Source organism: Bombus pascuorum, chromosome 6 (genome assembly GCF_905332965.1).
Source record: "Bombus pascuorum chromosome 6, iyBomPasc1.1, whole genome shotgun sequence".
Lineage (NCBI taxonomy): Eukaryota > Metazoa > Arthropoda > Insecta > Hymenoptera > Apidae > Bombus > Bombus pascuorum.
Window position 1 is genome coordinate 4,951,430 of NC_083493.1, and position 27,307 is coordinate 4,978,736.

Consider the following 27,307-nt stretch of genomic DNA (forward strand, 5'->3'; position numbering starts at 1 on the left):
GAAATAATTTTAACATTAAAACAATTAAGCTTATTTCTTCAGACGACTAGATTTATAGAGCTTTTTAACATCGTGTTGAAATATTTTTCGTCTAAGATTTCCTACTGCAGAAACCTTTGCAGGGAGAGATAAACAGAAGGAAGAAGGGTAAGTAGTCTCTCTATCTTATGGCGTTAAAGGACGAAAACGAGAACCGTCGTTCTGGAGTGGCCACTTTGCTGCGAATGTTTGTGAACTCGAACGGAAGTCTTGTTCGATCATCTGACAAACTATTTATTTATTTATTTGTTACCACCGAATCCTTGACCAAAATCACAAGTGTCGTGGAACATGCTCCGACGCTAGGGAAGAGTTTCAAACTAAACAATTCTTCAAACATATATAAATCTTATCTTCAAGGATGAAAAAAAGACACACGATATCGAACCTTGTAACATGTGTTTCGCAAAAATCTCCAAATCACCAAATTTCAAATCACCACATATCAAATAAACTTTCAGATAAGTTATACCTGTTAGTAGAAACAGTTAGAAGCTATTGTTATTTCAGGACAGTTGAGAATAAACACACATGAGACAAGAATTTTCTGCTCCTCGATATACAACAAGATAACGTGACACGTTGTAGATGTTGCATAGAACGCGACGAAACATCTGTGCCTCTTCGCTTACAACCGATATAATTTTATCCCAGTTTTTTTTATATAAAGTTAATCTTTTGTAACATTTTTAGTAATTAATTACTTAATGTAAACGCGAACCTTGATATTTGTTCTTTTAAACTTATTTGAAAAGTGAACCCTGTAGTAATTTTACTTGTAATTGTCCACGAAAACATTAAAAACTTTTCGTAGGCAATACGCCAGTATGAACGCGAGAAAAGTTAATTTCTGAACCACCGTGAAGAGAACATAAAGTGGCGTTTCCGGATGGATTTTCGCGCGTGGGCACCGGCACGCTTTGAAGACTTGCGTTTGTGCGCTTCCTCCTTACATCTTCGCGCGTTCTTTTCGCGTTAGCCAACTGCGATTCGCACGTCCGATTAGCGTGAAGTTTCGTCATCACGTTAAAATAATTCGTTAAACAAAAATGTTTTGAGTTTGAAATTACTTCAGTACTATCGTGTTTAATATTAAATAAACATATATAAAAGTAAAAAGTTTTTTTTTAAAGGCAAGAAAAAGGGGTTTAAAGTAGGAAAAATTTAAATTAGGGAGCTATCTAAAATTTTTAACACAACTTCTAAATATCTTTCTTCAAATTTTATTTGTATTTATACATTCGTTATCCAATTTATCTTAAAAGAGTCGTACACAAACTATCAATTGCTGTTTACAACATCCTATGATACTATATTGTAATATGATAAAGTATCTTGCAATTGACTGGCTATCGTACCGTGAGTGCATACAATTCAGATGTTATTTTCAATAACTTCTTCAGTGAATCAGTAAAAACAGCTGATCGAAATGTGATAAGCATAATTTGCGTTACACGATTTAAATATTTTTTTATACATTCATGTTTATCTTACCTACGCTTGCCGTGGGAAGAAAATGATTTTATAAAGAAGATTCACATGTCGCGCTTACCAAAAACTGTCACTGAAAGAGTTCGCAAAGAGCAATGTTGATTATAGTATGAAATTGAGATAAAACGACCATTTTAAATTTGTGAGCGACTGAGATTCGATCGATTTCTTCTTTCAGTAATCACAGCATTATATTCGCGATCTCACAAAGCATATTGATGTAGCATATTGAGAATGATCATTAGCAACTGTAATAAATTAAACGTTAATACGAATACTTTTTTTAGTATTACGCAAATAAAAACTATATCACATAACGTAAGGTGTGTGTGTGTTGATCCATTGGTCAAATCTTAATTCATTGTCTACCAAATCGTCATTTATAAATGTATGTCGTATCAAAGTCCGTCATCTTCTAGATTTCCATTCATAATTCTACCGGCTAGTTATTACATCATGGGAGTTTTTCATGATGATTAAGAAAAATTGAAAGAGAAAACTGAAAACTAGCTTCGTTAAGTTTTCAGTCTTAATGCTATCACTCTGTACAAGTATAAATAAATATTCACGTGAGCACGCACACACAGGACATGTATGAGATACATAAGTACGTACAATAATAAGTATGTACAATATTTGATGTATTAATGCGGAAGTTCACAATTGTAGTAGACTATGTTCATTTCAACTTCTAACTTTGGGAGAACCAGCTTGAAAGTATCGAATAACAAACAGTCAAAGGATCTTTAATGATTTCAATCGAATTACCCTGAATGTGATATTTTATGATATTATAAAACTACATCACTTAGTTTAATGTTAAGAATTATATACAACACATCTCGAATATTTTTACTCAAATCAGTCGAGGATGAAACCAAATTGAACAAAAACGAATATTTATAATTGTTCCCCAATTTAAATAAAGTTTTGTAAAGTAAATAATTAATAATGGTACAAACATGAAACTATGCTCAGTGATATCCAAATAACTTTAATTCAAACTAGAAATAAAGAATTGTGGACCTAGTCCACTTTGACTGTGAAATTATTGTATATAATATGTTTAATATTTATGTATACCTACATCTATAACCTAATTACTAAATCTCACTAAATATATTGGTTCGTAATGAAAATCACAATCATTGCTTTATTGTTACAGGCAAGGATAATGATTTACCATTTTCATGATAGTCATTAAAAAACGATAATCAATAATACTATAAATGTTTAGAATTAACATTAAAAGATAATAACCCTCAATTCTGAAGATCAAGAGTGTATAATCCTTGCCAGTAACGTGTCTTTACAATGATTAAATCCTGCGAATCGATATCCGAAAAATACTAAACTAAAAATACTAAAATACAATACGGAAATTCGATATTACGATAATTAAAATTTAACAGCAATAGCATTACAAAAATGTAGTTTGTATACATAACTTTTTATGTACAATGAAAATACATACGACAATTTAACATTTAATCTTTATGTTTTTGCACAAATAAACCTTCTTCAATAAAAAGCAGTATTTATATAGAATTTTCTGCAATTTCTTGTAATTTCTAAAAAAAATTAAATTATGTAATTAATATAGGATAAACACTATAGATTTATGAAAATTATAAAAATTTAAGATATGTAATGATTTGAATTATATATTACTGACATTCAGTTGCATACGTAAACTGAAAGAAATACACGTAAAAAAAATTTTTTTAACAATTTTCTTTTAATTTGAGCGTATATTTTTACGCGTAATAACAATCTCTTGAAATAATACAGTCAAAATCTGTCTTAAATATTATTAACATAAAGAATAAAGACTTTTAAGGCTTTCTTCACGCTTGTTATTTTTTTATATTATAACAATTATTGTACTATTTATAACAATAAAAAAATATTTACTATTCAATATAGATTAATCAACGAATAAAACTAAAGATATATTAAAATAGAAATTTTTATACACAATAATTTTATACACAATCTCTATTAAAGTTAATATAAAGATATGACATCAATATAAAAAACATTATAAATACTGCCGAAAATTCCTACATATTTTATAAAAGTACCCTTTTCATATTATTTAATGCTAACACATATTTCAAAATTTAAATTTGTAAGTAAAATTCTATGATAAAGCATGCACAACAAAATTTTGTTGTGAAAACAGTATTTAAAGAACTGAAATACTTTGGTGCTTCTTTATGTATGCAAATGAAAGCTAACATAAAAGAAGATCTGAGTAAAGTTAATTTTATAATAAAATATTCCTCTGAAAATTTGCAAAGTATGATTACAGCATTACAGAAATATGCAAAGATATTTATTATAGCATCTCTCTGATGATTTACTTTAAATTTTAAGGGATACTTGATAATATTGATTACATCATACGAATTTTGAATAATTTATAATATGGTTTTTGTAATTTGTTTAATCAAGCAAGCAGCAACATATATATTATTAGTATGCATACTTCTCAATATTGTAATTTACATGAATATAAATTATAGATACAATCTCATATATTTCAGATGCTTTGAAAAGCTTGTAAGACATAATTGAATTAGGAAAATAATTGTAACTTTTTTATTTTGGCAAACTGTTATTCATGATTGCAAAAATTAGCACTTTAAGCACATGCAGTAAGTAATAATTTATTATTACTTAATGTTATATAATTATTTTCTGTGCCAACTTTAATTCATAAAAATGAACCACTCTAAAGGCTATAAACAGAAGCAATTAAACTGAATTGTGAATTGGTTTGACTAGATTAAAAAAAAGGGGAAAAACAAGAAGAAAAAATGATTGAGTTTTCATTCAGAGAAGATTCCACTTACGTCAAATATCTAATAATATATATATAATATACAATATATTAATTAATAATATATAATATATTTGCCAATTTCTCTTCTATGCATCCTATTAATAGCCAACAAACATAAAAAAATAAGACACTGTTTGGGATTTATCATTTTAAAACATCACAAATTTGCTGCAAAAGCAATTAAAATAATGAATAATAAGAAAAAGTATAACTTAACTTCGTAAATATTTTCATTACATTTAAAACAAAGTACTTCATTGGTAGTTTCATCTATAACTTTTCTACTCTTCAATAATATTAATTTTTATAATTGGATGTTTAATAATTACCTTTTTCCAGTAAATAACGACTCTATAATTAGATATTTATCATATTTTAAAAGACTTACAAAACTAAAAGCAATTTAAAACAACAATAAAATTTTGTAATATTTAAATAAAATCTTTAAATGTTTAAATACATATATTTTAAGATAAGCTTTTCGTGAAACAATAAAATTTGTATGAAACTTTTTTAAAGCACGAAAATCTTTTTTTAATATCTGTAGTAAATCTTTAGAACTTTAAAAGCTTCGGAAACATAATTTCATTTATACATTATAAAAATTGGAAGAAGCATTTACATTTATATGATTAAATCACTATAACTGATGTCTCTAAGATTTAAAAGTACTCTACTGACTCTAAACTTAGCATTTGTTGTTTCCTCTTTATAAGTTTGTCAGATTACCTACCACTTTGTATAATTAACATCATCTTTGTGTATAAGTTATTGTGTCTCAGAAAGGAATTATTAACTACACTAAGTACTATACATAACGTAATTTTTTGATCATTAGAAACAAATTAAAAATTAAATAAGTACTTAAAAGATTTGAACATATTTAAGTGTTTACAATGTTTCGAAAGTATACACTGTTATTTGCAATTCTTACAGCTTGTTACGCATAATAATACACAATGCAGCAATTTCCGCCATTCCGTACAATTACTCTAATTACAAATACGCATATTTATAAATTTACGAAGTATTAAACAACTTTATCATATAAGAGCTTCGTATTATTAAAGCCGTATTATTAAGAAAAAATGAAATATTTTCTAATTTCCCTTCTGTAATTATTCACGCCTATCAAGCTGTTTATAACTGTTACCAACATATTATTTTTTTACGATATTACAGAATAATAAATTAGTTAGTAACCATAGTGTATCTATTCACTTTTAAATTCTTATTCTCTTTTACTTATAATTTTGTACGTTATTATATAAAAAAAACTCTATGTATTGTACTTTTCATAATTGTTTCGGAAATTTTAACTTTATGAAGAAAATGTTCTGGGCCTACGTAAGAAAAACGTCGTGAAAGAAGGTCAAGATTCGTATATTAATCTCTGATAATGTGGAAATATCTCCCATGTTGGAAGATGTAAACCAAATTCTAAGGCCACCAAAACAGCAAATTCTGATGTAATTAAATCCTTGCGGTTTAGACGAAATACACTTTCAATTCTCTGTAAATCGCATAAAACTTTAATCCAAAAGTATTCCCCATATAATATTGATTCACGTAATAATATAATATATTGATATCAAATGTTTACATATGAAATAAATACCTCTATTAATGATTTGAGGACATCACCCTTAACATCATTCAATTTTGCTGCAAGAAGCAAACATGCACCAGCACATAATTTCCGCGTTTGTTTCGTAACAACATTTCGAAGAATAAGTTTTTCAAAGTATACATAAGCCATTGCTACTGTTAGGAGATCAATACCATATTCCATTTTTGCTATTTTCCTCATTTCTCGTTTTAAACTATAGGTATATATCATTGTAATATATAAATAAATATCGCATAAAAAGTACTACATATTTATAGATAACGTCATATTTCTTAATACTGACCTTCTTAATTTACTCAAGGTAAGTTGTATATGCGGAAATTTTTCTTTAAATTTGTCATTCAATTCTTTTTTTAAGTCAGATGGTCTTACATAATCAATAACTGATGCCTATATAAAAAATGAAAGATAATTAGTTACTAAAAAATATATTATTGTACATTATATCACAAGTTTATAAAATATGTATATACCATGTATGATGTAAATGTAAGCAGTGTTCTATGCTTTCCAGCTATGAGTTCTGGATCATCCAACAAATTAGGATTGTATTGTAATGATTGCTCATCCCAATCATAAGCTATAATTACAAAGAGAAATATTTCATAATCATATATTATTTTGTTTACTACTTCAAATAATTTATACACTATACCTTTAGAATCAGTATTAAAAGATAGTGGTGGAGATTCGGGCGTTAAATGCTGAGTACGATATGTAGCTGTATCATATGATAGACACCTGAAAAAGGTTTCAATGTACAAAATACAGCAATGAAAAGTAACAAACACGTGTAATTTGTTATAACCTTCAAATATTTTATACATAATACGGCATATTAAATCTAAGAATAACTAATAAAAATTAATTAAGATATATGTGTTAAAAATGATTATATGTATACATATAAATGAAAATGCACATGATATGTATATTAATGATGATACGCAAATATTTTATCTATTCACCAATTCTAAAATGAAAGTTTCTATTTTTAGTAAAGATATAATATTCACACAAAACTAATTACTTTTCATTAACAATAGCAATACAAATTCAATTATCACTCAAATAAAGATTTTTTTTTCTATATGTATAACAAACATATCTTTTTATTTGAAACTAATCATACAAATCCTGTATTATAATACATGTGCTATGTATTTAGTGTTGAAAAAAATATACATAGTTATATACTAATAAGAATTGAAATCTATGCCAAATTAATTAACAATATAAATTATAATTCATATTTTCTACTGTACAAAATTGTAATATAAATCTTTTTTTTAATACAATATGCTTGCATATTTTACCATTTAGAGTGATCCACATTCCATGTAATAGTTTTCGTCCTGCAAAATATGGTTGGAAAATTTCATTACAAGACAAAAAAAAATTGTGCAATGCATATTCTGTGAGAATATATAAGTGAAATATGGAAGATGAATGAAAATATGTGAAACAGGAAATATATAAAAATACTATATTATATGGAAAATTTTTTCAAAATTATGTAATATAATGTTACAAAATATTTGTACTTACGAAATGGGGATAAAATACTAGACAAAAGTGGAAATATATTAAGTAATTACACAAAATAAATACCTTGAAACTACAGGATGTTTGTTAGGTATAAGTTCTATTGCCTCATTATCACTAAAATGTAACTTTTTGTCCTTTTGAAACTGTCTAGATGGGACAAGCAACTGCCCATAAGATATTTCCTAAAAATATTCAAAATTTAAGGAATTTAAAGTTATAAGTTCATTGCATATAGAAGGTGATTTCGTTAGTTAACAAAGGCAGTGTTGCAAATCAGACTGTGAATAACATTCTCCAATATCAGCTTCTTATAACAGATCATATAAAACAATATAATATTATTACTACAATAACAATGCTTTTGAATTAACTAGTAAAAGAGTCACCCTGTATTATTTAATTAAATACCTGGCCGTCTTTAGCACGCTCTATTCCCAATAAACCAAAAGGGTCAATATTATCATTAATTGCTGATAATGGTCTCTGTGAAGATATATTTTTTCTTCGTCCTGTATCTTTACGCAGTTCAGACCTACAAGAAAAAAAGATCTATAGTTATACTATAATACAAGAAATATTATGTATTTTAAATATAGCATTATTCAATTTTTATTATATTTATCTTACCAACTAGATCTTTGTCCTTTATTATATGGAAGAGCAGAAAATACTAGAAATGGCACACGTTTATTAGAAACCAAAACCAATCTATCATCTCCAAATTTATAACCATTTACAGGTCGTTGCATTAAACGCAATTCTCTTGTAACTTCTGGTATTATGCCACTATTTGCAGAACCAGATTGTATATTATTTGATGTCTTTGATTTTGATTTTGAGGATTGTGGTTTTGAACGTAAAGAACCAATACTTTCATTGGAACTATTATATTGATGCTTTATATCTTCCGAAAGAGTTGATGTTTGATGAGTTATACGCTTTTTATATTGTAAAGAACCAACTCGCCTTTCAGGTAAAGAATATTCACTGCCAGTTGTGCCAGTACTAAGAAACAGAAATAAATACCTTATATTTTCTATTCCTAATAATATATGAATATTGCACAAAATGTTATTACTGAATGAATATTACATGGAATATAGATTTTATTAGTTCTAAATCTATCATCTGATGTGCATAAATGTTAATTTTATATGTAGAGAAAGTTATAATAATTTTAAATGAACTACAACATTGAACATTTGGTACTTTGGCTTTATACTATTGGAGTTATATCACTCCAATATATAACTTATTTAATATTATTCTGAAAAATAAGACAAATACTGGTTAAATGTGCTGCTCTCTCTATATATTCTTATGTTGTATCTTTCACATTCTTCTTATCTTTTTCTTATCTTTAATGAATATATTTCCTATTTGTTTTATAAAATCAATAAAATCAATACTAATATAGATTACTACTAATGTACAAAACATTAAAAATGATAAAAATGAAAGACATGTTATTAAGTATATTACAAAATATATAACACATTGAATATAGAATATTAACTGTAATAATTGTAAGAAATAGCTATGTGATAAAAAAGATGATTTTGATAAAAGCATTGTATATTACATAACTTTTAATATAATTTCAATTTATTATTTAAAATTTATTCTTTAATTGCATACATATAGATAATAATCATAAATAATGAAAATTATAATAATTATAATTAATTTTATTAGGAATGAATAATTATATCAATTGATATTATTCTAGTTATATAAAACGATTTATTTAATTCAATAAGGGTATATAATAAAATCAACAATTTAATTATTTATATGTAAGAAGGTTTGTGTAATATTTACGAACAACTCTAAGTAGTATTTATCTTACTTTTTATCTCATAAAGAACATCAAAACAACTGAAGGAAATCTTTATAATATAAACAATCGATGATTTAGTTTTTGTAAATACACACACCTCACATATATAAACCGCGAAATTACAAAAAATCAAGCCTAAAGTTAATATCTTTGGCAAGGTGGAACAGATTATAGGTTACATTGAAAGAAATTCAAACAATTGTTTACCGTTCTCTGAATGAACTATGAAATCCAGTAGAGAGCTGTGGATAATTTCTTTCTTGTTCTAGGAATACAGCCACTGCTGCCTTTGCAGGAGTCAGTATCCCGTCAGAATTTGAACTAAATGAATTGTGTTCACCACTTTTTGGCACTAATTGCGGAGAGCTTGTTTGCTTTGCAGATGAGGATGTTAAATGCTCTTCTGTAGAGTCATCAACAACTTCTTCAGTAGAAACAGTCAAATCAGCCTGACGAACCTCAACCTGATGAGCCTGACTATCACTCAGGGTACGTGCATGAGCAACACTATTCCGCGATAGAACAGCTAATTTGGTATCGCGGTGGCTGCCATCGAGAGAAATATTCGAAAGAAATGTTAGGGCGGCCAACCTTCTGCGTGAATGATTCTTTTTTAAGGCTGCTGCCATTCCACGGTTGACCGTATCGATAGACCGGTATTACCGAGTACCAACGTAAACGACCAGGAAAGAGACGGACACTCGACAAGGATTCTTTTGTCAAACGAGGACAACTACTAGGATCACAATTCATTATCACCGCTCGTACACTTAGTCCTGACATTTTCCATTAATGTGCTCATACAGCGCACGTAGATACGTGAACCGGTGTCACTCATCATCGTACTGATTCCTCTCATAAGATTAAAAAACAAATCCTGCTACCAATAAGACAATCTTCCTTCCTACTACGCAACACTGCGACCCATTCCCTTGCCGGCCGAGTATAGTACCCTCTACTTTCTTCTGCGACTGCGCGTTTTCTCACATGTATTAATATCGAAATATATTAACGAATTTTCTAGAAACGTTATGCTTTTCTTTAACAAGATTTTTCTTTTTTCTCTTCTTCTTTAAAGAGAAACAAAAAATTATTGTTGTCATACATTTTATGAATTTTATAAAACTTTCTTATCATGCACATTATCTTGGGAGGTTAATCACTGGGTTGCCTCTGTAATCTCTATTTATTCCAATGTTTATGGAATTTTATTTCTATGTTTCCACTACTGTATTGAATATTAAAACTAACAGATGAAGATACTGATTTTGTAAATATAATCACCTCTTATTTCATTGCTTTGATACAGAAAATTTAGTTCGTTGTGTTATCCAACTGTTTCAATGGTATTGGATATTAATATCATCATTCAGAAAAATGAAATGTCTAACGCATTAGAAAAAAGATGAAACTGGTTGAATGCCTGTATCTTCGTAGAAACCACAGTCCTCTGTGGTAAAAACCTTACCTTTCCTATATAGTGACTGACAAAGATGATTAATTTCGACTACATATTTTTAAATTAAGAAACATGATGGAAAAAGCTACGTATAAAGCTATTTCTAGATTGAAACCGAAGCCTACTTATCATTTATTTATATTAATCCCATAATCAAGGTACAGTGCACATTTGAATCAGTCAATTGCAATTAACTTGAAAGACAGATGTCCTCATACATGCTCAATATTTATGAAGTCTTCGACTAAAAATGACTGAAATCAATGATAAAGTTACGGAGGAAGTACAGAATCAATATAGAATACACCTGACATACAGATGCAATCCTTTTTCGTGTCATGTCGTGTCTCGTGTCCTACATTTTGGGAATCAAGACTGTCATGAAGATGGTTCACGAGTCCACGAGTCACAGGTCACCTGACCTGATTGACCGTTGTACCATTTTCGAGTCACATGCGACATTATCGATTATAGTAAATACTTAATCATATTATATCACACATAGCAAATAGTTAATTAATGATTTCATAATAAAATTTTGTTTTGATTCCAACAACTACAAACGTTTTAATAATATTCTACACTGAATCGATAACACTGGGAACGATAATAAAATGGTAAGGGAACTCTGCAGCTCTGGAAACGTGACACAAAGGTATATTGAGTGATAGATCTATACTATACTTAGTCAATGTCAATAAGTATATGTATTTTCAGATATTATACATAATTGACAAAACTGAACATTTCTTCTCACTAATTAAATTGAAAATGTTTGTAATGTAACATAAAATATTATAAATATATAAATAATTCGTTAAAACAAAATTTTTTAATATTCGCAGATGTAAAATATCTTTTTGCTATTATTAATGTTTACTGCATACATTTAATTAGATAAAACAAGAAGTACATATTGCACTCCAAAAAAGAAAATGATAAATGATAACGACTCTGTTATTAGTAATAAAATCGTTATTAAAACATTTTAAATGTCATTACAAATACTAATGCTATTTGTTAAAACTTATTGCATATAAGCAAAATTGAAAATAATTATAATTGCAGTTTCTGGCGGTACTATTAATTAAGGATTCTAAACTTTCTGAACTGATCCAGAATATAAGTAATATTTATATATATCATATGTAAATATATTATAAACCTATACATAAATAAATTTATATTAAGTAACTGTACAATATACAAGTTAACTCATTGCAATATTAGATGCAAAAGAAACTAATTTAATTAATATAAAAAAGTTAATCTTATGCAAGATGTAGGTATCATCAAATTATCTAAAAGACTAGCAATGAGAGAACAAATATTATGTCACAGTATTTATTTGAATTTACGGAAATAATCTTTGTATTTTATGATTTTTCAACATTTATCTATGTGTGTGTATGTGTATTGCATACTGATTAAGAAATTCTAAAACTGAAATAAATATTTAATTACTGCAATAACTTTCAAATTTGTATATACTCGATTCTTTTAAGCATTTAATAATTTCTAACAAAAGATAATTTCGAAATATTTTATGAAATTTATGTGAAATGACACAAAAAGTGATGTTTATCATTAATAGTATTTTAAAATAGCTAATACAGAAAATTTTCCATTTATACAACTTCGATTGCTCATATGATCCTAGAATTTTGTAAACAATGTGACAATTATTCAAATAATATTACAAACTAATTTTTACAAGCAACAATATTCAAACATTTGTCAATAATTATAAAGAAATTTATATTTAATTTACACAATAATAGAAAATTCCGTAAACTCTGAAATAATCTAAAAGGACGTTGCAACGAGAATAACACCCAATCATTTTAAATATACAAAGCTATCCACACTTTGTCATCAAAATAAATAATTTCATCAGTTTCTTTCGATGATTAAACAGAGAATTAACAATCATAGTATGCTACGATCGTTTCTGCTAAATATAGATTTAGTATCCATAACTAAATGTCCAGGCTAGAGCATAAAAATCCTAGAATGGTTATAGATGCTGCCACCGGGTTGACATGGGACTACTTGAAGATTCAATAGCCCTTGATATGGATTCATATAGCCCATGCCCTAACCACATCTGATTCAGTTGCCTGTATTTATCATGACACAGTCGAAGTGGATTTCCTCTTCGTAAACCTTGATCTGTTTCTCCATATTCGTCCAAGTAAGGCGGACAAGCAAATGATCCTCGATTCGAGATTCTTAGGAAAAGAATTTCACACTCTCGTATTCGTAAGAATAATCCTACTCCAGCTCCACATTTACTTGCGTGATATGTGCACGCACCGACCAGTGCATCGTTCAATTCAAACTGACAACAATAACTTTGAGAACATAACATTTCGCCACATACTAAGCACAGCGTCGGTGTTTTAGAATCTTCACGGACGCTATTTGGGCACGTAAACGACGATATCATGTTTATCAATTCACTATAATCTTCTGGAAGCTCCACTAATCTGTTAACTTTCAAAGGTTCTTTTATTATTGTGATTGTACTAGCACCAGATAGATGCATTTGAACAGTGGGATGACTTTTCCAAATATTTATTAATTTTATAATTATGTCCAAATTTGGTTTTATTAAATCATCACACGTTGTTGGTAATCCCAAATATGCACAGATATTTTCATATGTAGCTCCATCTATTTTAGTTAGTTCTTCTGGTGCTGGAACATCACATATGTAATGAAAATAGAGAGCACAACATCTAAGAAAAGGCAAAGAAGCATTTGCGACTCGTCTCCATATATTAGCAACTACTTGAGTGCCAACATTAATGTTTAAAACTTGAGCCAATGTTAAGATAGATTCGGAGCATGTATTTTCAGTTGTCTCTGGGTTATCTACATCCATCTCTTCATTAAAATCTGATGTTAATAATATTTTTACTATTAGGGATATAAATATAAGCTGCAAGGCATAAAATTCAAATATTCCGCCAGTAATGATTGATGGTACAGCCTTAAAGCTTGTACAAAAAAGACTAGGAAATGAATTAATTAAAGGTATAAGCACTCCAAATGGATCCCAATCGAAAATACTTGGGCCTTCAGGTGAAGTTTTTAACAATAGAGTTAAAAGAGAAATTGCATTATTTTGGATAATATCCCTATCTGTCCATGTCACTTTTGTACTAGTACGTAATTGACATTTAGATCCTAATACAGCGGAAATCCTTGTAAGTCCTTCTAGACTGTCTCTTTGTCTAGATGACAAAGCACCTAATAAAGGTTTGTTCATGTCACGGAGAAGAAATTCTATAGCATGAACACTGTATGCTGTTGACTTCCATGCTAATAATGGTACCCTTTCATCATCTTCATCTGGTTCGGTGCCAAATTCTTTTGTGTATATTGCTTGTGCAAAAAGTTGAATTGTAGATATTAAATTTTCTGAAATGGATGGACCAGATTGATTGTAATTTAACTCAAACATATTTTCTACATTTCCAAGTTGATTACGAATAGCTTGTATATGACATGGAACTGGCATTATGCAATACCGACATGTCGGATCATGTTCGTCTTGAATACATTTTGGTTTGTGTAAATTTTCACTTAATCCACATCTAACTTGCATTGTAATACTTAAAGCCTCCAACCATGTACGAAAATCAAGTTCAGGTTGATTTTGAGGAGTTGGTTGTAATGTTCTTAAAGATGGTAAAAGAGGTAAAATAGTGTTACTGAGACATTCGCAAAGTGGGCAAAGATATTCATGTTTCTCCACATCAAAACTTGCCGGTTGTCGCAAACGGAATGGTCTTCTATTCTCTTTTGCAAGAACATTGTTAAAATATTCTTGCCAACAATTAACATGCATTACATGACCACAAGTACTAATGTGTGGTGATGCACCAAGCTTTGCGGAAAGATATAATGGATCAGGTTCATTAGTATTAGCCCTGTGTTGACAGAGAACTGTAGATTGTTGAATAAATGCAGCTAACACCATTGCTTGACCAGCTGCTGTTACAATTTGATCTTCCTGACACAAAATACAAGTTTTATAAGTTTCTTCACCGGATATTCTGGATGTTTGTCCAATACCAATAGCAACAGGTATTTTTTGAGGGCATCTTTTGCAATTCATATTAGAATCTTGGTCATTAGATTTATTCACATCTAAAGCTGCTTCTTCAAATAATTCAGCATTCTTTGTCATAAAATGTTTCTGCATAGCAGCCATTTGTGCCATTATTCTTGCTCGTTTTTCTGCTGCCATTTTTGTTCTCCATTCTTTATCAGTTTCAACATTTTCTGTACGTGATGCAGTAGGTGTTGTGCTAACATCCATTGGGGTATTACCAGCAACTTCTCTGTATTTTGTTAAAATCCATGTTAATAAATCTTTATGAGCTTCTATACGTGGAGTACTAGATAAACCTTCTAACAATTTATAGATTTTCCATTTTGCAGCCCTTGTTGTAAAAGCAAAAAAAGGATAATAACTAGATTCTTGTTCTTGAAGAGCATACCCAATAAGATGTAAAATTTTATGTACTTGTGATTCTGAAAATCTGCGAGGTTTACAATTAAGTGCTCTTTCTAATATAATTTGCATAATATGTAACATAACATCACATTGTAATAAATTAGTTACTAAACTAAATACTTCTGTTAATTTAGGAAGTTTAGGAGGTGGACAACATTGTAATTCTCCTAAAGCTTTTCTTCGCTTTCTTTGTCTTTCTTCGGAATTACTTACTTCCTCTTTTGTATAATGATAAAAGAATACATTATATTCCGAATATAAGTGAGGTTTTAGTTCATATACACCTTTCCCTGCTGATACTTGAGAAGGTTTTTTAAAATTTGCAATATCTTGTATTACCTTTTCCATTTCATTTTCCAAATATGTATCATCTGATAATGTTTTACTAAGCTCTGAATGAGAAAGAGGTTTAATACATAATTGTTGAATGATTTCTTTTTTCAGAATATCATCAGAGGTAACTTGTCCAACTCCAAGTACATATCTTTCTCCTATTATTGTTATAAGTAACCCTAGAAATTCTTCAACTAAAGTTTGTCTGATACTTTCATCTTCAAGATATTTGACAGCATTCACATCAAAGTCTGAACTTGCCCATTGTAAAAGATTAAATTTATTTAAAACATGGATCAAAAATTCATTACTTTCTATTAAAGATGCTCCGGCTTGAAGCAAGATGATATCTCTATCTAACATTTCTGAACGGCATTTAACATTGTGATAAAAATATAACTGATTTAATAACGAATATCCATTCCTCTTCCACATACCACTATGTACTTGCGCAATCATTACTTGAGTTGCTAATACCGGTTCTATGATCTGTTCTAATGTTGGCTTTGTATGATTGATAAACTCTGCACACTGAAAATGTAAGTCATACATTTCAAGATATGGAAAAAGGCCTGCCAGAAATCTGGAAAGTGGGAGATGTATAGATACTGGTTCAGATGATACGTCATATTGGAGACATGTTGCACTATGATCTGCTAATTCTCTCACTTGAGGTGGACCAATTTCATGTCCTGGTTGTTCATATAGCTTTCTTAAAACTAAACGAAAAGCTTTTATTAGAACTATCTGATCCGAACCACACCATTGTAATGCAAGACTAATAACTGAAGATAGTCTAATATGTAAATTAAATGCAGATTCCCACTCAGGTTCATATTCCATATGCTGACCAACTTGTCTCACTACAGAATCCATGCATTGCATACTGCTAAGTAATGTGAGCAAAAGTGAAAGTCCTTGTAAAAAGCTTTTTCTTAATTCATCAGTCCAAACATCTGGTTTGGAGCTTAGTAAATATCGTAAATCTTGGAGCATATATAGAGCTCTTTTAAATGAAGTATTAGGCGTATCTCTTTCAAATTCCAACTTTCCTGCTGCATTACATCTTCGTGAACTTTCCGAAATAAATGTATTTAATAAGATAAACAGTACATCATGATGTGCAATAAGATGATGCGCTAATGTTGGAACTGTGAACAATTGTACAGAGAACGAGACAATAGAAAATGAATGATCATGATCGTCTCTTATGTAATCTTTCATAATAGAACCGTAATTATACGTAAAAACAATTGCTAGAGCTCTTTTGCTTTCATATTCCATAAGCATTCCAGACATTAGTAATCTGTGCCATGCTGTTCTTGCGGATTTCCATAATTGTGAATCTTTCATAAGTATACCTTCTACAATGGAAATAACTGGTAATTTTGTATTGAGCGCAACATTACTGAAAAGCACTCTAAAACTTTCACAGGGATTTATAAATTGTTGTAACCAATGTAAAAGTAGCATAGCAAATATTTGGTGAGCAATTACATGAGCATGAACTACAAGTACTTTTAATGCTCTATTGCTATGTCGCGATGTGAATTTTTCAATATCATTCTGTAATTCTTTACACTCATGAAATTCTGCACATTTTACAACAGCTCTGCCATCTCTATCAACACTTGTTACAAATTCTAATGCGTCTCTTTGTGAGCAATGCATAACACGTATAAGAGTACTAATTACTTGATCAAATGTATGAGTCTCATCATTGAAAAGAACTGTACAATAATCTCCTATACAATAATCATCATCCACTGTATTATTAGAACACAAATCAGAAGGTAATCCAATTGTATGTTCCAAAGATAACATTGTATGGCAATATCTTAATATTGCCTCAAAAGTTATTACTGCTCTTTCTGCTATATCTCCAGGTAATTTATTTCCACGAGATTCTTTAGCTTGTATTCCAGCTAGATGTGTGTTACAAAATGGTTCTTTTTTCCAAGCTTCTATATCCCCGCAATCGCAAAATCCTCCTCCACTAGACGTACCCATTTTATACTTATGATTACGATGAGCTGATTGCTTAAAACAATCTGCGCACAGAACACATGTTGAATCCACACCACACTCTCTACAACTATATGTAGCCTCACCCATTTTGAACACTTTACCGCATATCACATTATCCATTTGACTTAGTTCTTTTAGTACAATATCTGGATCACCATTACAAATAAATTCTTTTAAAGTATCAAAAAGTACTTTTTTTGCTGCTTCTTCATCAAAAGCCCAATCTAGACAATTGGTATTTTGTTGTGGACTATATATCCGTGGAACCCAGACTCTCCAGTGTTCATTAAAATGAGCACATGACAGTATTCCTTTATTCATTTTTTCCATCCATACATTTACGCACGAATGACTAAACTTTTGGAAAGTAGGCGAAGATGGTGGTGACTCCATATCTTCAATTTGAAATAGATGTTCTTGTAAATTCTCACTACTCATTATTGTAATTTAAATTGCCAAAACAATGTGTACTGAAATGATAAATATTGTGGATTAAAGTTTCAAGCATATTCTTTAATATTAAAAGTTTTAATAATAAATTTAATATACTTTTATATTTATATTATATTGTAATTTATATATATATATGTAAAATATAATGAACTCTCAAATTTTATTTTAAAAACATAAATTTGATAAAAATTATACTAACCACAGAATCAACACAGTTCTTGATACAATGTACCAACATAAAGTAGATGCATTGTATATTGTTCTTTACATTCTTATTTGATCCAACATGTTAACATTGAATAGATCAAAATCATTCACAGAATTTTGTTACGTGATGTATCTTAATCCATATAAATTATATGATTTGATACAATTTCACTACTTCACACAATGTTCTCATTTCTATTCAATCATTATCTGAAAGTGATAGGTTACCAACGATTTATAGTCCATGAAATTTCCATACGGTATAACAGTATTCTTCAATTACAAAATTGCACTTAATCTTAACTGCTTATTCATCAAATGAAATATCTAAATAATTTGAGAAATCGAAAACTTTTTAGTTTCGTAATAGACAAAAATTAAACACTATGTTACGAAATTTTATATACTACGCAGAGCGAACAATATTTCAATTTAAAAGACTATTTTATAGGTGTAGTTAAACTTTTCGTTAAATTGAACTATTTTTAACTTTCTTTGAAGACGATACTTACTGTTATGATGACCAGGCCAAGGTTAATAAAAGATATTGAAAAGTTCTTTGTTACAGAAAATCTGTATGTTATCTTTCAACCACGTGCGTAACAGTGTTTGAAAGCAATCGCTTTATGATAATCGTTCGCGTTAAAGACGTGGATATTCGATGATATCAATCAACTAAGTTTTAACATTTCAAAACGAAATGATAAGCAATACTTTTACACAGTTAAATTGAACAATGCACAAGATGGCCTATGAAGTTTAGAGACTGAAATCATATATACGTTAGATATGCTTTCGTTTTAATATTTGTTCTTGACTGCAGCGCTCAAAAAATAGGCTAGAGATATAATATTTGGTAAAGTTGGCAATTTGGTCAGTATCTCCGATTTTTTTCAAACTTTAATATATTGAAAGGGTTACTTAAATGAACAAAATATCACAAAAAAGTGTTGCAAACAATATTAATAAGTATTTTTAATTTTACTCTATTTTAGAACTAAACTTATATCTAACTTTAATCTAGCAAAAGCCCCAGAAAATTTCGTCATTTTTATTTTGCGTAACACTCGAATGTCACTAGTCGGCAGCCAATAATTACAATCAAATCTTATTTATGTTTACTGCCTTATCTCGTTGGACAAACTATTTTACCATTTAGTTTCTTTTACGACTGAGTAATATAAATTTAATTAGTTGGCAACAGCAAATCATTAATAGGGAATTTGCTTGTGTAGAATCAGTTGGTCCGTGTTCTTTTCAGTTCATAACGTTGTTGCAGAAACACGTGGTGAAGAGTGTGATTATTGAATTTAAAGCGAAATACGAAAGTAATTACGTAAGTAAGGGTGTCAGACTAAATATTAAGTTATATTCTATATGGGTATAACAGAAGGAATCATTTACTTTTACTTTATTTTATTATATTAGTATGTACACTTATGTAGCATCAATTCGCATACTGATAATATTTATTGTAATTATTTAAATATACTTGGAGTAACGAATATAGTATAATTTAATATTAATTGCTTAAATTTTTTATTTGCTGTCTATAGATTAAATTGAAAATTGTTAAAATTAAACTGAAATTATATGTCAGATAAACGTTGCTAAACAGTACTAGAATGTGTATATTATATCATATAACTTGTCATATAACGTCTAAATACCAACAAGTAAAATTTCATAAAGTACATGATATTTATATTTTTAAGTTAAATCTACTTTTTATTTAAAAATTAAGGACATATAAATTTCAAACCAAAATATAATTATTTATTGTATTGCACCATATCGTGAAAGTACTATAGAATATTTTATTTGATAATATGAATCTAAAAAGTAATCTAAAATTTATATTTTATAATAACTTAATTCTTTTGCAGAATGCCTCTTGCTAAAGATTTTCTTCATCCAAGTCCAGCTGAAGAGAAAAGGAAGCACAAGTTAAAAAGACTTGTACAAAAACCAAATAGCTATTTTATGGATGTGAAATGCCCTGGATGTTATGCCATAAAAACTATTTTTTCACATGCACAGAGATCGGTAGAATGTGATGGATGTCGTACAATATTATGCACATCTACAGGTGGCAAAGCACGATTGACAGAAGGTTGCTCATTTAGGAGAAAGGTCCAATGTTAATGTAATCACGATTAAGGCAACATAATGATATACACAGACATTTCTCTTTATATTCAATAAACAGAATTATTGTAAAAATGAACAAAATTAATTTTATTTATTATATCCCAGCTTTGTTTGTAATAAGAACTGTAAAACAATCTTATTCTTCAATAATTTTGAAGCTGAAGTGTATGGTTTAAAAAAAAAAAGAGTGAGCTTAGTTATATATAAAATACATTTCGCCCATCCCCTTCTTTATATAGAAAATGCAATATAGGTAATTAACACAATTTTTTTTTATTTTGAGTTACATCCATTTATGATAAGTTTAACAGTATATTAAATTTGTTATTTGTGATAAAATACGAACAAATATTTTTAATAACTTCCAGCTGGATAAGTTATATGCAATAATACATAAAAATGATTTATATAAACAAATTATTGGATTAAGGCGTGAAATATGATATAACTTAATGTCAAATGGTTTTTAATTTACTATTTAAGAATGCAGGATTGCATTATACGCTTGAAATATGCCTGGTGCCACTTCTACCGAACGAGACTTCAAAGATAACTGTAATTGAAATAAGTTGATTATTAACATTTTAACATTTTAAAAGATAAAAACTACAAAAATTTAGATCTATAAAACTATTTAAAATTTAGATCTGTAAAACTATAGAAATTTAAATCTGTTTTAACTTACAGTAACATCAGGATTTCCTGGTTGAATTTTCAATTCATTTAATACCCAAACAGTATTTGTTAATTTAAGAGATTGATATAACATATCTTGTCCTTCAACATTTCTTTTAGCAATTGTAAATACATTATTCTGTTGCATTTTTTGTACAACTTGATCTGCCGTCAGCATTACTCCTTTTAATGTGTATTGTACCTGAAATATTTAAATGTTTCCACTTATTTAAAAAGTGCTGGAGAATTTAATGACAATATAGATGAGAAAACTAATACCTCATTCTGTGCTGGTATATCTTTCCATGTACTAAGAAATACTCTTTTATCTAATTGTCCATCTTCTGCAAAATATACATTCATAGGAACAATACAAGCAAAATAAAACACATCAATATTATTTTTTATTGCAACTTGAAGATTATTCAAGGGATCCATTCGTTGCACTGCACCAGCAGTAGATAATATTACACTAGTATCTATACTAGCACCAGGATTTAAAGGACTTGGTACTTGCAATGATGCAGCTGGTATTAAACCAAAACTGTTTTTGTTTAATTGTATTGCAAAACAACCCATAGGTTGCATTGCTTTATTTGTAAGTGTCATATCCATACTAATTTGTCCATTTCTATTGAAGAATAAATAAAAATAAATTTTTATTATAACATATTAGTCAATTAAAGTCTTACTCTCGTTATAAAATAAATAAAAATATATATAGTAAATAAATAAATATTTATGTCTTATGTACTTACTTCCTTGAGAATGTTCCCCATATGTCAAATCCTTTGCCTTTTTCTGCAGGTAACCAATTAACTTTAGGTGCGGTATAAGAAGTAGGACCTTGATTAAAACCAAATATGTCACCAAGAAGCCCAGTAGTAGTTTGAGACACAACAGGTGCACTACTTCCAGCATCAGTCCCACCCAAAATTCCATCTATCCCACTTCCTAATAGGTCTAAACCCAATCCTGATTGAGGAGCTGGTGTTGGAGTGACCATAGTTGAACCACCTACAACAAAATTTAATGTAACACGATTTATAAGGTCAATGGAAATACTAGTAAGCAATAATAGTTTTGTGTACCAATATCCATACTAAGAAGATCGCCTATTAAAGAATCTTGAGCAGGAATAACTTGAGCATGAGGTTGTGCACTATGTTGAGTTGAATCTTCACTTGAATTACTTCTAGCAGGCAATGATCTCCTAGTACCTGCTGCTCTACCTTCAACGAAAGCAGTAGGTGGTTTATGATATACAGAAGCTAAACTTGAAATATGGCATATTAATTCATCTAGTAGTGTTGGTTCTAACAAGTCAGTTTCTTCTGAAATAAGAGGTTTCTCAGCAAGTACTACTTCTTTGGCAGCTGCTGGATCTGTACTAAGTAATCGCCAATAAATAAATCCTCGATCTCGTAAATCAGGATTATCAGAATCTTGAGTCGCTAAACTAAGAACTTGTTGAACTAGTTCTTGAGTATCCGTAGGTCTTTTAAGGAACAATTTAACAATTGCTGTGAGTAGTTGCAATTGAACTTGTGTATTTTCATCATGGAATCCTTCTAAGAAACTTTCAAGTAATTCATCTGCATTATCAATACGTTCTGCATATTCTCCAATGATCCATATCATAGATGCGCGTGCCTCAGGTTCATCAAGTGTATCCAAATTTTCACAAAGAGTTGAAATAATACTTTCGTACTTGTTTGGATATTTCCGGAAAATGTCTTTTATAACAACAATTGCTTCTTGAACAACATAATTGACCTAATACAACAAAAATATGTATAAGAACATCCAAACTAATAATTATTGTTTTAAGTATATTTTGAAATACCTTTGTTTGTATGAGATCTAAAAGAGTTGAAACACATCGTTCAGCGGATGGTTCAACTTTAATGGCACAACGACCAATAGCTCTCACAGCTTTTCGTACGAAATCTACATCAACTTCTGTAGCATATTCTTTCAGTTCGGATAAAACCTGAGCTATATTAGCTTGGGAAGCTAAACGAATCATAATGTCTAACTTTTCAAGTTTAACATAAATAGGATCGTTATATTTAACAAAGAAAACTTTCATTTCATGTTTTAAAATATCTGGACGTTTTTGTACAATAAGGTTTATATTTCGCAATGCTACATATTGCACCTCGGGTTCAGAGCTAAGTAAAGTTACCAGGGGTGGAGCTAATTTTTTTGTTAATGTGCCAACAAAATCAGATTCTGATTGTAACATTTCTATTAATTTCATTAGTACCTATATAAGAAAAGAACCTATTTTTAAAGAATGAAATAATCATTTCTAATGTTAACTATAAATATTAATTTTTCACTAGATATACACCTTAACAGCAGATAGAACAACTGCTGCATTAGCATGAGCTAAACGAGGAGTAATACGTTCACAAATGCTTTGTGCTTCACGATCATCTTTTGGTGAGTAATTTGCAAGGGAGTCTAAAATAAAAACTTGACCCCATTCTGTACATTCATTGAGTGCTGTTAATAATTTGTTAATAGTCTGTGCATTCATTTCAACTAGAGGTTGTCCACTAGGACTTGCTTCATTAATTTCAGATAAAGCAGCTACTGCATTTGCAACAACCTAATATAAAAATTGAATGGAATAATAAATAATGATTTTTATGTTGATACTAAGTGAGAAATAAATTTAAGTTATTTACCATGGGATTACTATCAGACAGAAGATCTTTTAATTGATCCAGAAATCCTTGATCTTCAACTAATGCTGCGTTAATATCGTAAAGCTTGGCCACACAAACAGCTGCAGTTTTACGAACATATGGATCCTCATCCTTCAGGCATTTTCGCAGTGGTTCACAGAGGTACTCAGTAATCTTGTCCACTCGTATACAACCCATTGTGCGAACTGCTAATGCTCGGATCAGCGGATTTGGGTCCTCGCAATCCTGCGCAAAAATCGGGCAAGCCAGGGATTCAAGTCTAGTCACAGCAGTGGCTATCTATCTCAACCCATGAATTTTAACGAAGTAGAAAGTGGTATGGTACCTTTGTCATCGGAGATGTCGCTAGCTCCTTTTGCGTGTCAGAACGAAAAAGGTCAAATTGGTCACCGTCACCATTTTGATTAATTGTTAAATATTATACTTATCAACCATTTAATGTAATGTGATGCAGAACTGATCATTTTTTAAAGAGCACGAGATATTCATTTTAAAATTTTTCTGTTTATAGTTCTTTACTTTTTATAGCGATTTATAAATTAAGATTAAATTATAAATTTCACATTAAGAGAGTTCAGTGTCATGCACATAAGAATATGTTACATGATATTTATTCAAACATTTAAAAATGTATACATCAAAGTGTTCATAGTAATTGCATTATGAAATATTAATTTTAACACTGATTACATTTATCAATGAAGATTAAAATTTTGTATAAAGAACAAAACACTTTGCGTGCAGATAGTGTAAATCTATGCACTGCATACAAGCAGTAATTTATAATGCAGTCATACATATAAAATGGACATTTAAGGAACTGGTTTATTCATGCTGTTTATATGGTAAACATTATATCTAAAAAATAAATTTTTGATTCTACCATTGAGATTATTTTACATTTAATCTTCTTGTAAGGCCAATTAAGTCCTAAATATAATTATATATAGCTGTGTTATTATACAACTTTTCTATAAGCTGTTTAGATATAAATAACATTTTTATGGCTTGTAGAAAAAGTTCCATGCTCAATTTTGAAAATCAGCATAAAATATATTAGTGCATTAATATTAAAAAAAACTAACACATATATTGTGAGCTCCTTCAGTGAATTTTTTAATAGTTTTGCTAAATATTACAACTGTTATAATTCCATTCCTATTTTCAATGCTTAACTGAAGAAAAATACTGGAATTTGGTCGTAACAACTCACAAACCAATGAAAAGATTATTAATATATTCTTATGTAATTTAAGATATTTAAATTGAGTGCCATATTTCATTCAGCCAAATTCCAGTCTCGTGCCCTTTGAAAAATAAGCAATTCATTAAGAAAAAGAAATAATACATTCCGTCCCATAACGCAGACAGCTCTGTGCAAACTGATGTAATTTGCAAAGCACGGTCTGTACATGATGTGAGGCAGGCTGCAAAATTAATGTCAAATTTACTTGAAAAATTTTTAGAACTTAAAAGAACTACTACACAAAGTTTTTCCAGCTTGCCTCTTTGCAGACAGAGACTCTCAACATCATCCAAGTGTCATTAAAATATATAAAGGGTAAAAGTGCATTAATAAAACATAGTAAGTATTTATTAAGTTTTTAAGCTACATTACCTTAACAAATGTGTTGACAGCCATAATGGCCATATCTGGTTGACTTTTGGCATAATTCATCAGGTACAAATACACCAGTTTTTTGAGTTCTAAGTTATCTGTCTGCATACAGTTGACCACATCAGGGAAAAGTGCTGATACATCTTTACCCACTGTCATGGATGCAATTACCTAAACATAATTAATATTATATTTGAATAAGTAATAAATAAATAATAAAAAATATTCATAATAAAGTTGAAAATAACTATACTGATTGTGATTAATTGTTAAAATAATATGGCTATTAATTAAGTAAAGATACCACTATAATTTATGCTTAGTTTAATAAACATGAATATTTCAAACAGTAATTCATTGTAGATTTGTGTTTTTGTAGAAAGAAGATGCTTAAAATGTAATGTCTAATGTAATGCATATACTATAGCATTATTGAAATTTCTCAAATTTGAGAAATTATTGTATGCTTTTACGTCATCCTTTTCTTTGTGCAGCATGAAACAGATTTACCAAAAAAAATTGTATGTTTATAACTTATAAATGTCTAAAGCAAAATATTTTGATATTAATAATGATTTTTATGACTTACCCTTTATAAAAATATATTGCCTTTTAAAAGCATACCAATGCTGCATAAAACTACTCAATTATTCATGAAATATAAATGTTTAATTGAAAGAATATCAAATTGTCACATGTTTTGTTATTGCTTGTAACTTATTTCCATTTTATACAAAATTATGAATATATGAAAATTATGAATAATTAGGACATTTTAACAATAAATTAACTTACCTTTTTCACAGCTTCTTTCTTTTTTTCCTTTTTGTCATTGTTCAACTCTGATTTAAGTTCAAATATCTCCCCCTTCTTAGTAGTGGTGAAATATTTTGAATCTGTCATTTTAGATTTTTGGAAGAGCTTTCCACAATAATATTGTTGATAATTATATCGACACTCTGAAAACAAATAGCGATGTACTGTGAATGCAATAATATTGTGCGAAAATTAAGTAAGGATTCAATATAGCAGACCTTAGCTTGGATCAATGTCAAGATATATGTATATATAGTAGCATTCTACTAATACTAACTACAATATGAGATATTTAGAATTTTGTCACCTTTAATAAAAAATCAAAGTATTTTTTATATTTTTATAAAAAATATATAAACTACCATATAATAACGATCCATAATTAAAAATCTTGTAACACCCTTATTTTCTATATGCTTTCGTTTTACGAGGTTTATGAAATTCTAATCATTAACATTTACGACAATTGGTACAATTATTAAGAAATGTTACTAACAAAATATTTCTTTTTAAAATACCTGAACTATTTTAAGCAATCGAAAATATATGAAAAATTATCCACTGACAGAACATTGACAATTCTACAAGTAAAACGCCCTCCAATCATAGAGTAGAAATTCTCACGATCACGGTCGTATACGTAATACGTAGACACAGATCCGATGATTTGTCAGATCTTTTGTGGTGGGAGACACGGTGGTATACGTACGCGGCGTGGTTCCATCCTATAGTCTTAAACCATGGACTACCTTGTATTTAAGTAACGACTTTACTTTTTCTGTATGTAACGAGAACTAATAGATTATAAATTGATTTTTTATTTGGAAAATGTATAAATTTGAAATATAAGTAACCTTCTTCGAATAAAGACGCTTTAATAAATATGAAGCAATTTTTATTTTAATCCCCATTATTACAAAATTTGA

The 27,307-nt window shown here is 29.2% G+C and overlaps 4 protein-coding genes across 7 annotated transcripts; 1 reads left to right on the plus strand and 3 right to left on the minus strand.

Moving 5' to 3' along the window:
- Nucleotides 1-1,246: 1,246 nt before the first annotated feature.
- LOC132908143 (CDK5 and ABL1 enzyme substrate 2) lies at nucleotides 1,247-10,318 on the minus strand. 3 transcript variants are annotated; one of them, XM_060961839.1, is made up of 10 exons: nucleotides 9,604-10,318; nucleotides 8,184-8,561; nucleotides 7,965-8,088; nucleotides 7,620-7,738; nucleotides 7,325-7,363; nucleotides 6,664-6,749; nucleotides 6,482-6,588; nucleotides 6,292-6,398; nucleotides 5,997-6,201; nucleotides 1,247-5,908 (listed from the first exon to the last, which is right to left on the minus strand). In XM_060961839.1, the coding sequence occupies exons 1-10, from the start codon at nucleotides 10,023-10,025 to the stop codon at nucleotides 5,867-5,869; spliced, it is 1,629 nt and encodes a 542-aa protein (XP_060817822.1). In that variant the 5' UTR covers nucleotides 10,026-10,318; the 3' UTR covers nucleotides 1,247-5,866. The 3 variants fall into 3 exon arrangements, with proteins under 3 accessions (XP_060817822.1, XP_060817820.1, XP_060817821.1); XM_060961837.1 differs by having other exon boundaries at nucleotides 1,247-5,891; nucleotides 9,604-10,316; XM_060961838.1 differs by lacking the exon at nucleotides 7,325-7,363 and having other exon boundaries at nucleotides 1,247-5,891; nucleotides 9,604-10,314.
- Nucleotides 10,319-11,543: 1,225 nt separating this feature from the next.
- LOC132908142 (E3 ubiquitin-protein ligase UBR2) lies at nucleotides 11,544-18,645 on the minus strand. The gene is made up of 2 exons (XM_060961836.1): nucleotides 18,397-18,645; nucleotides 11,544-18,214 (listed from the first exon to the last, which is right to left on the minus strand). Exon 2 carries the CDS (start codon nucleotides 18,180-18,182, stop codon nucleotides 12,873-12,875), a length of 5,310 nt encoding a protein of 1,769 aa, XP_060817819.1. The 5' UTR covers nucleotides 18,183-18,214; nucleotides 18,397-18,645; the 3' UTR covers nucleotides 11,544-12,872.
- Nucleotides 18,646-19,595: 950 nt separating this feature from the next.
- LOC132908047 (small ribosomal subunit protein eS27) lies at nucleotides 19,596-20,636 on the plus strand. The gene is made up of 2 exons (XM_060961604.1): nucleotides 19,596-19,740; nucleotides 20,291-20,636. Exon 2 carries the CDS (start codon nucleotides 20,292-20,294, stop codon nucleotides 20,547-20,549), a length of 258 nt encoding a protein of 85 aa, XP_060817587.1. The 5' UTR covers nucleotides 19,596-19,740; nucleotide 20,291; the 3' UTR covers nucleotides 20,550-20,636.
- A 167-nt stretch (nucleotides 20,637-20,803) lies between these two features.
- Nucleotides 20,804-27,041, minus strand: LOC132908045 (AP-1 complex subunit beta-1). 2 transcript variants are annotated; one of them, XM_060961599.1, is made up of 12 exons: nucleotides 26,900-27,041; nucleotides 26,361-26,524; nucleotides 25,566-25,736; nucleotides 24,273-24,299; nucleotides 23,927-24,172; nucleotides 23,587-23,847; nucleotides 23,077-23,499; nucleotides 22,322-23,006; nucleotides 21,989-22,247; nucleotides 21,510-21,861; nucleotides 21,241-21,432; nucleotides 20,804-21,108 (listed from the first exon to the last, which is right to left on the minus strand). In XM_060961599.1, exons 2-12 carry the CDS (start codon nucleotides 26,466-26,468, stop codon nucleotides 21,034-21,036), a joined length of 2,799 nt encoding a protein of 932 aa, XP_060817582.1. In that variant the 5' UTR covers nucleotides 26,469-26,524; nucleotides 26,900-27,041; the 3' UTR covers nucleotides 20,804-21,033. The 2 variants fall into 2 exon arrangements, with proteins under 2 accessions (XP_060817582.1, XP_060817583.1); XM_060961600.1 differs by lacking the exon at nucleotides 24,273-24,299.
- Nucleotides 27,042-27,307: the final 266 nt, after the last annotated feature.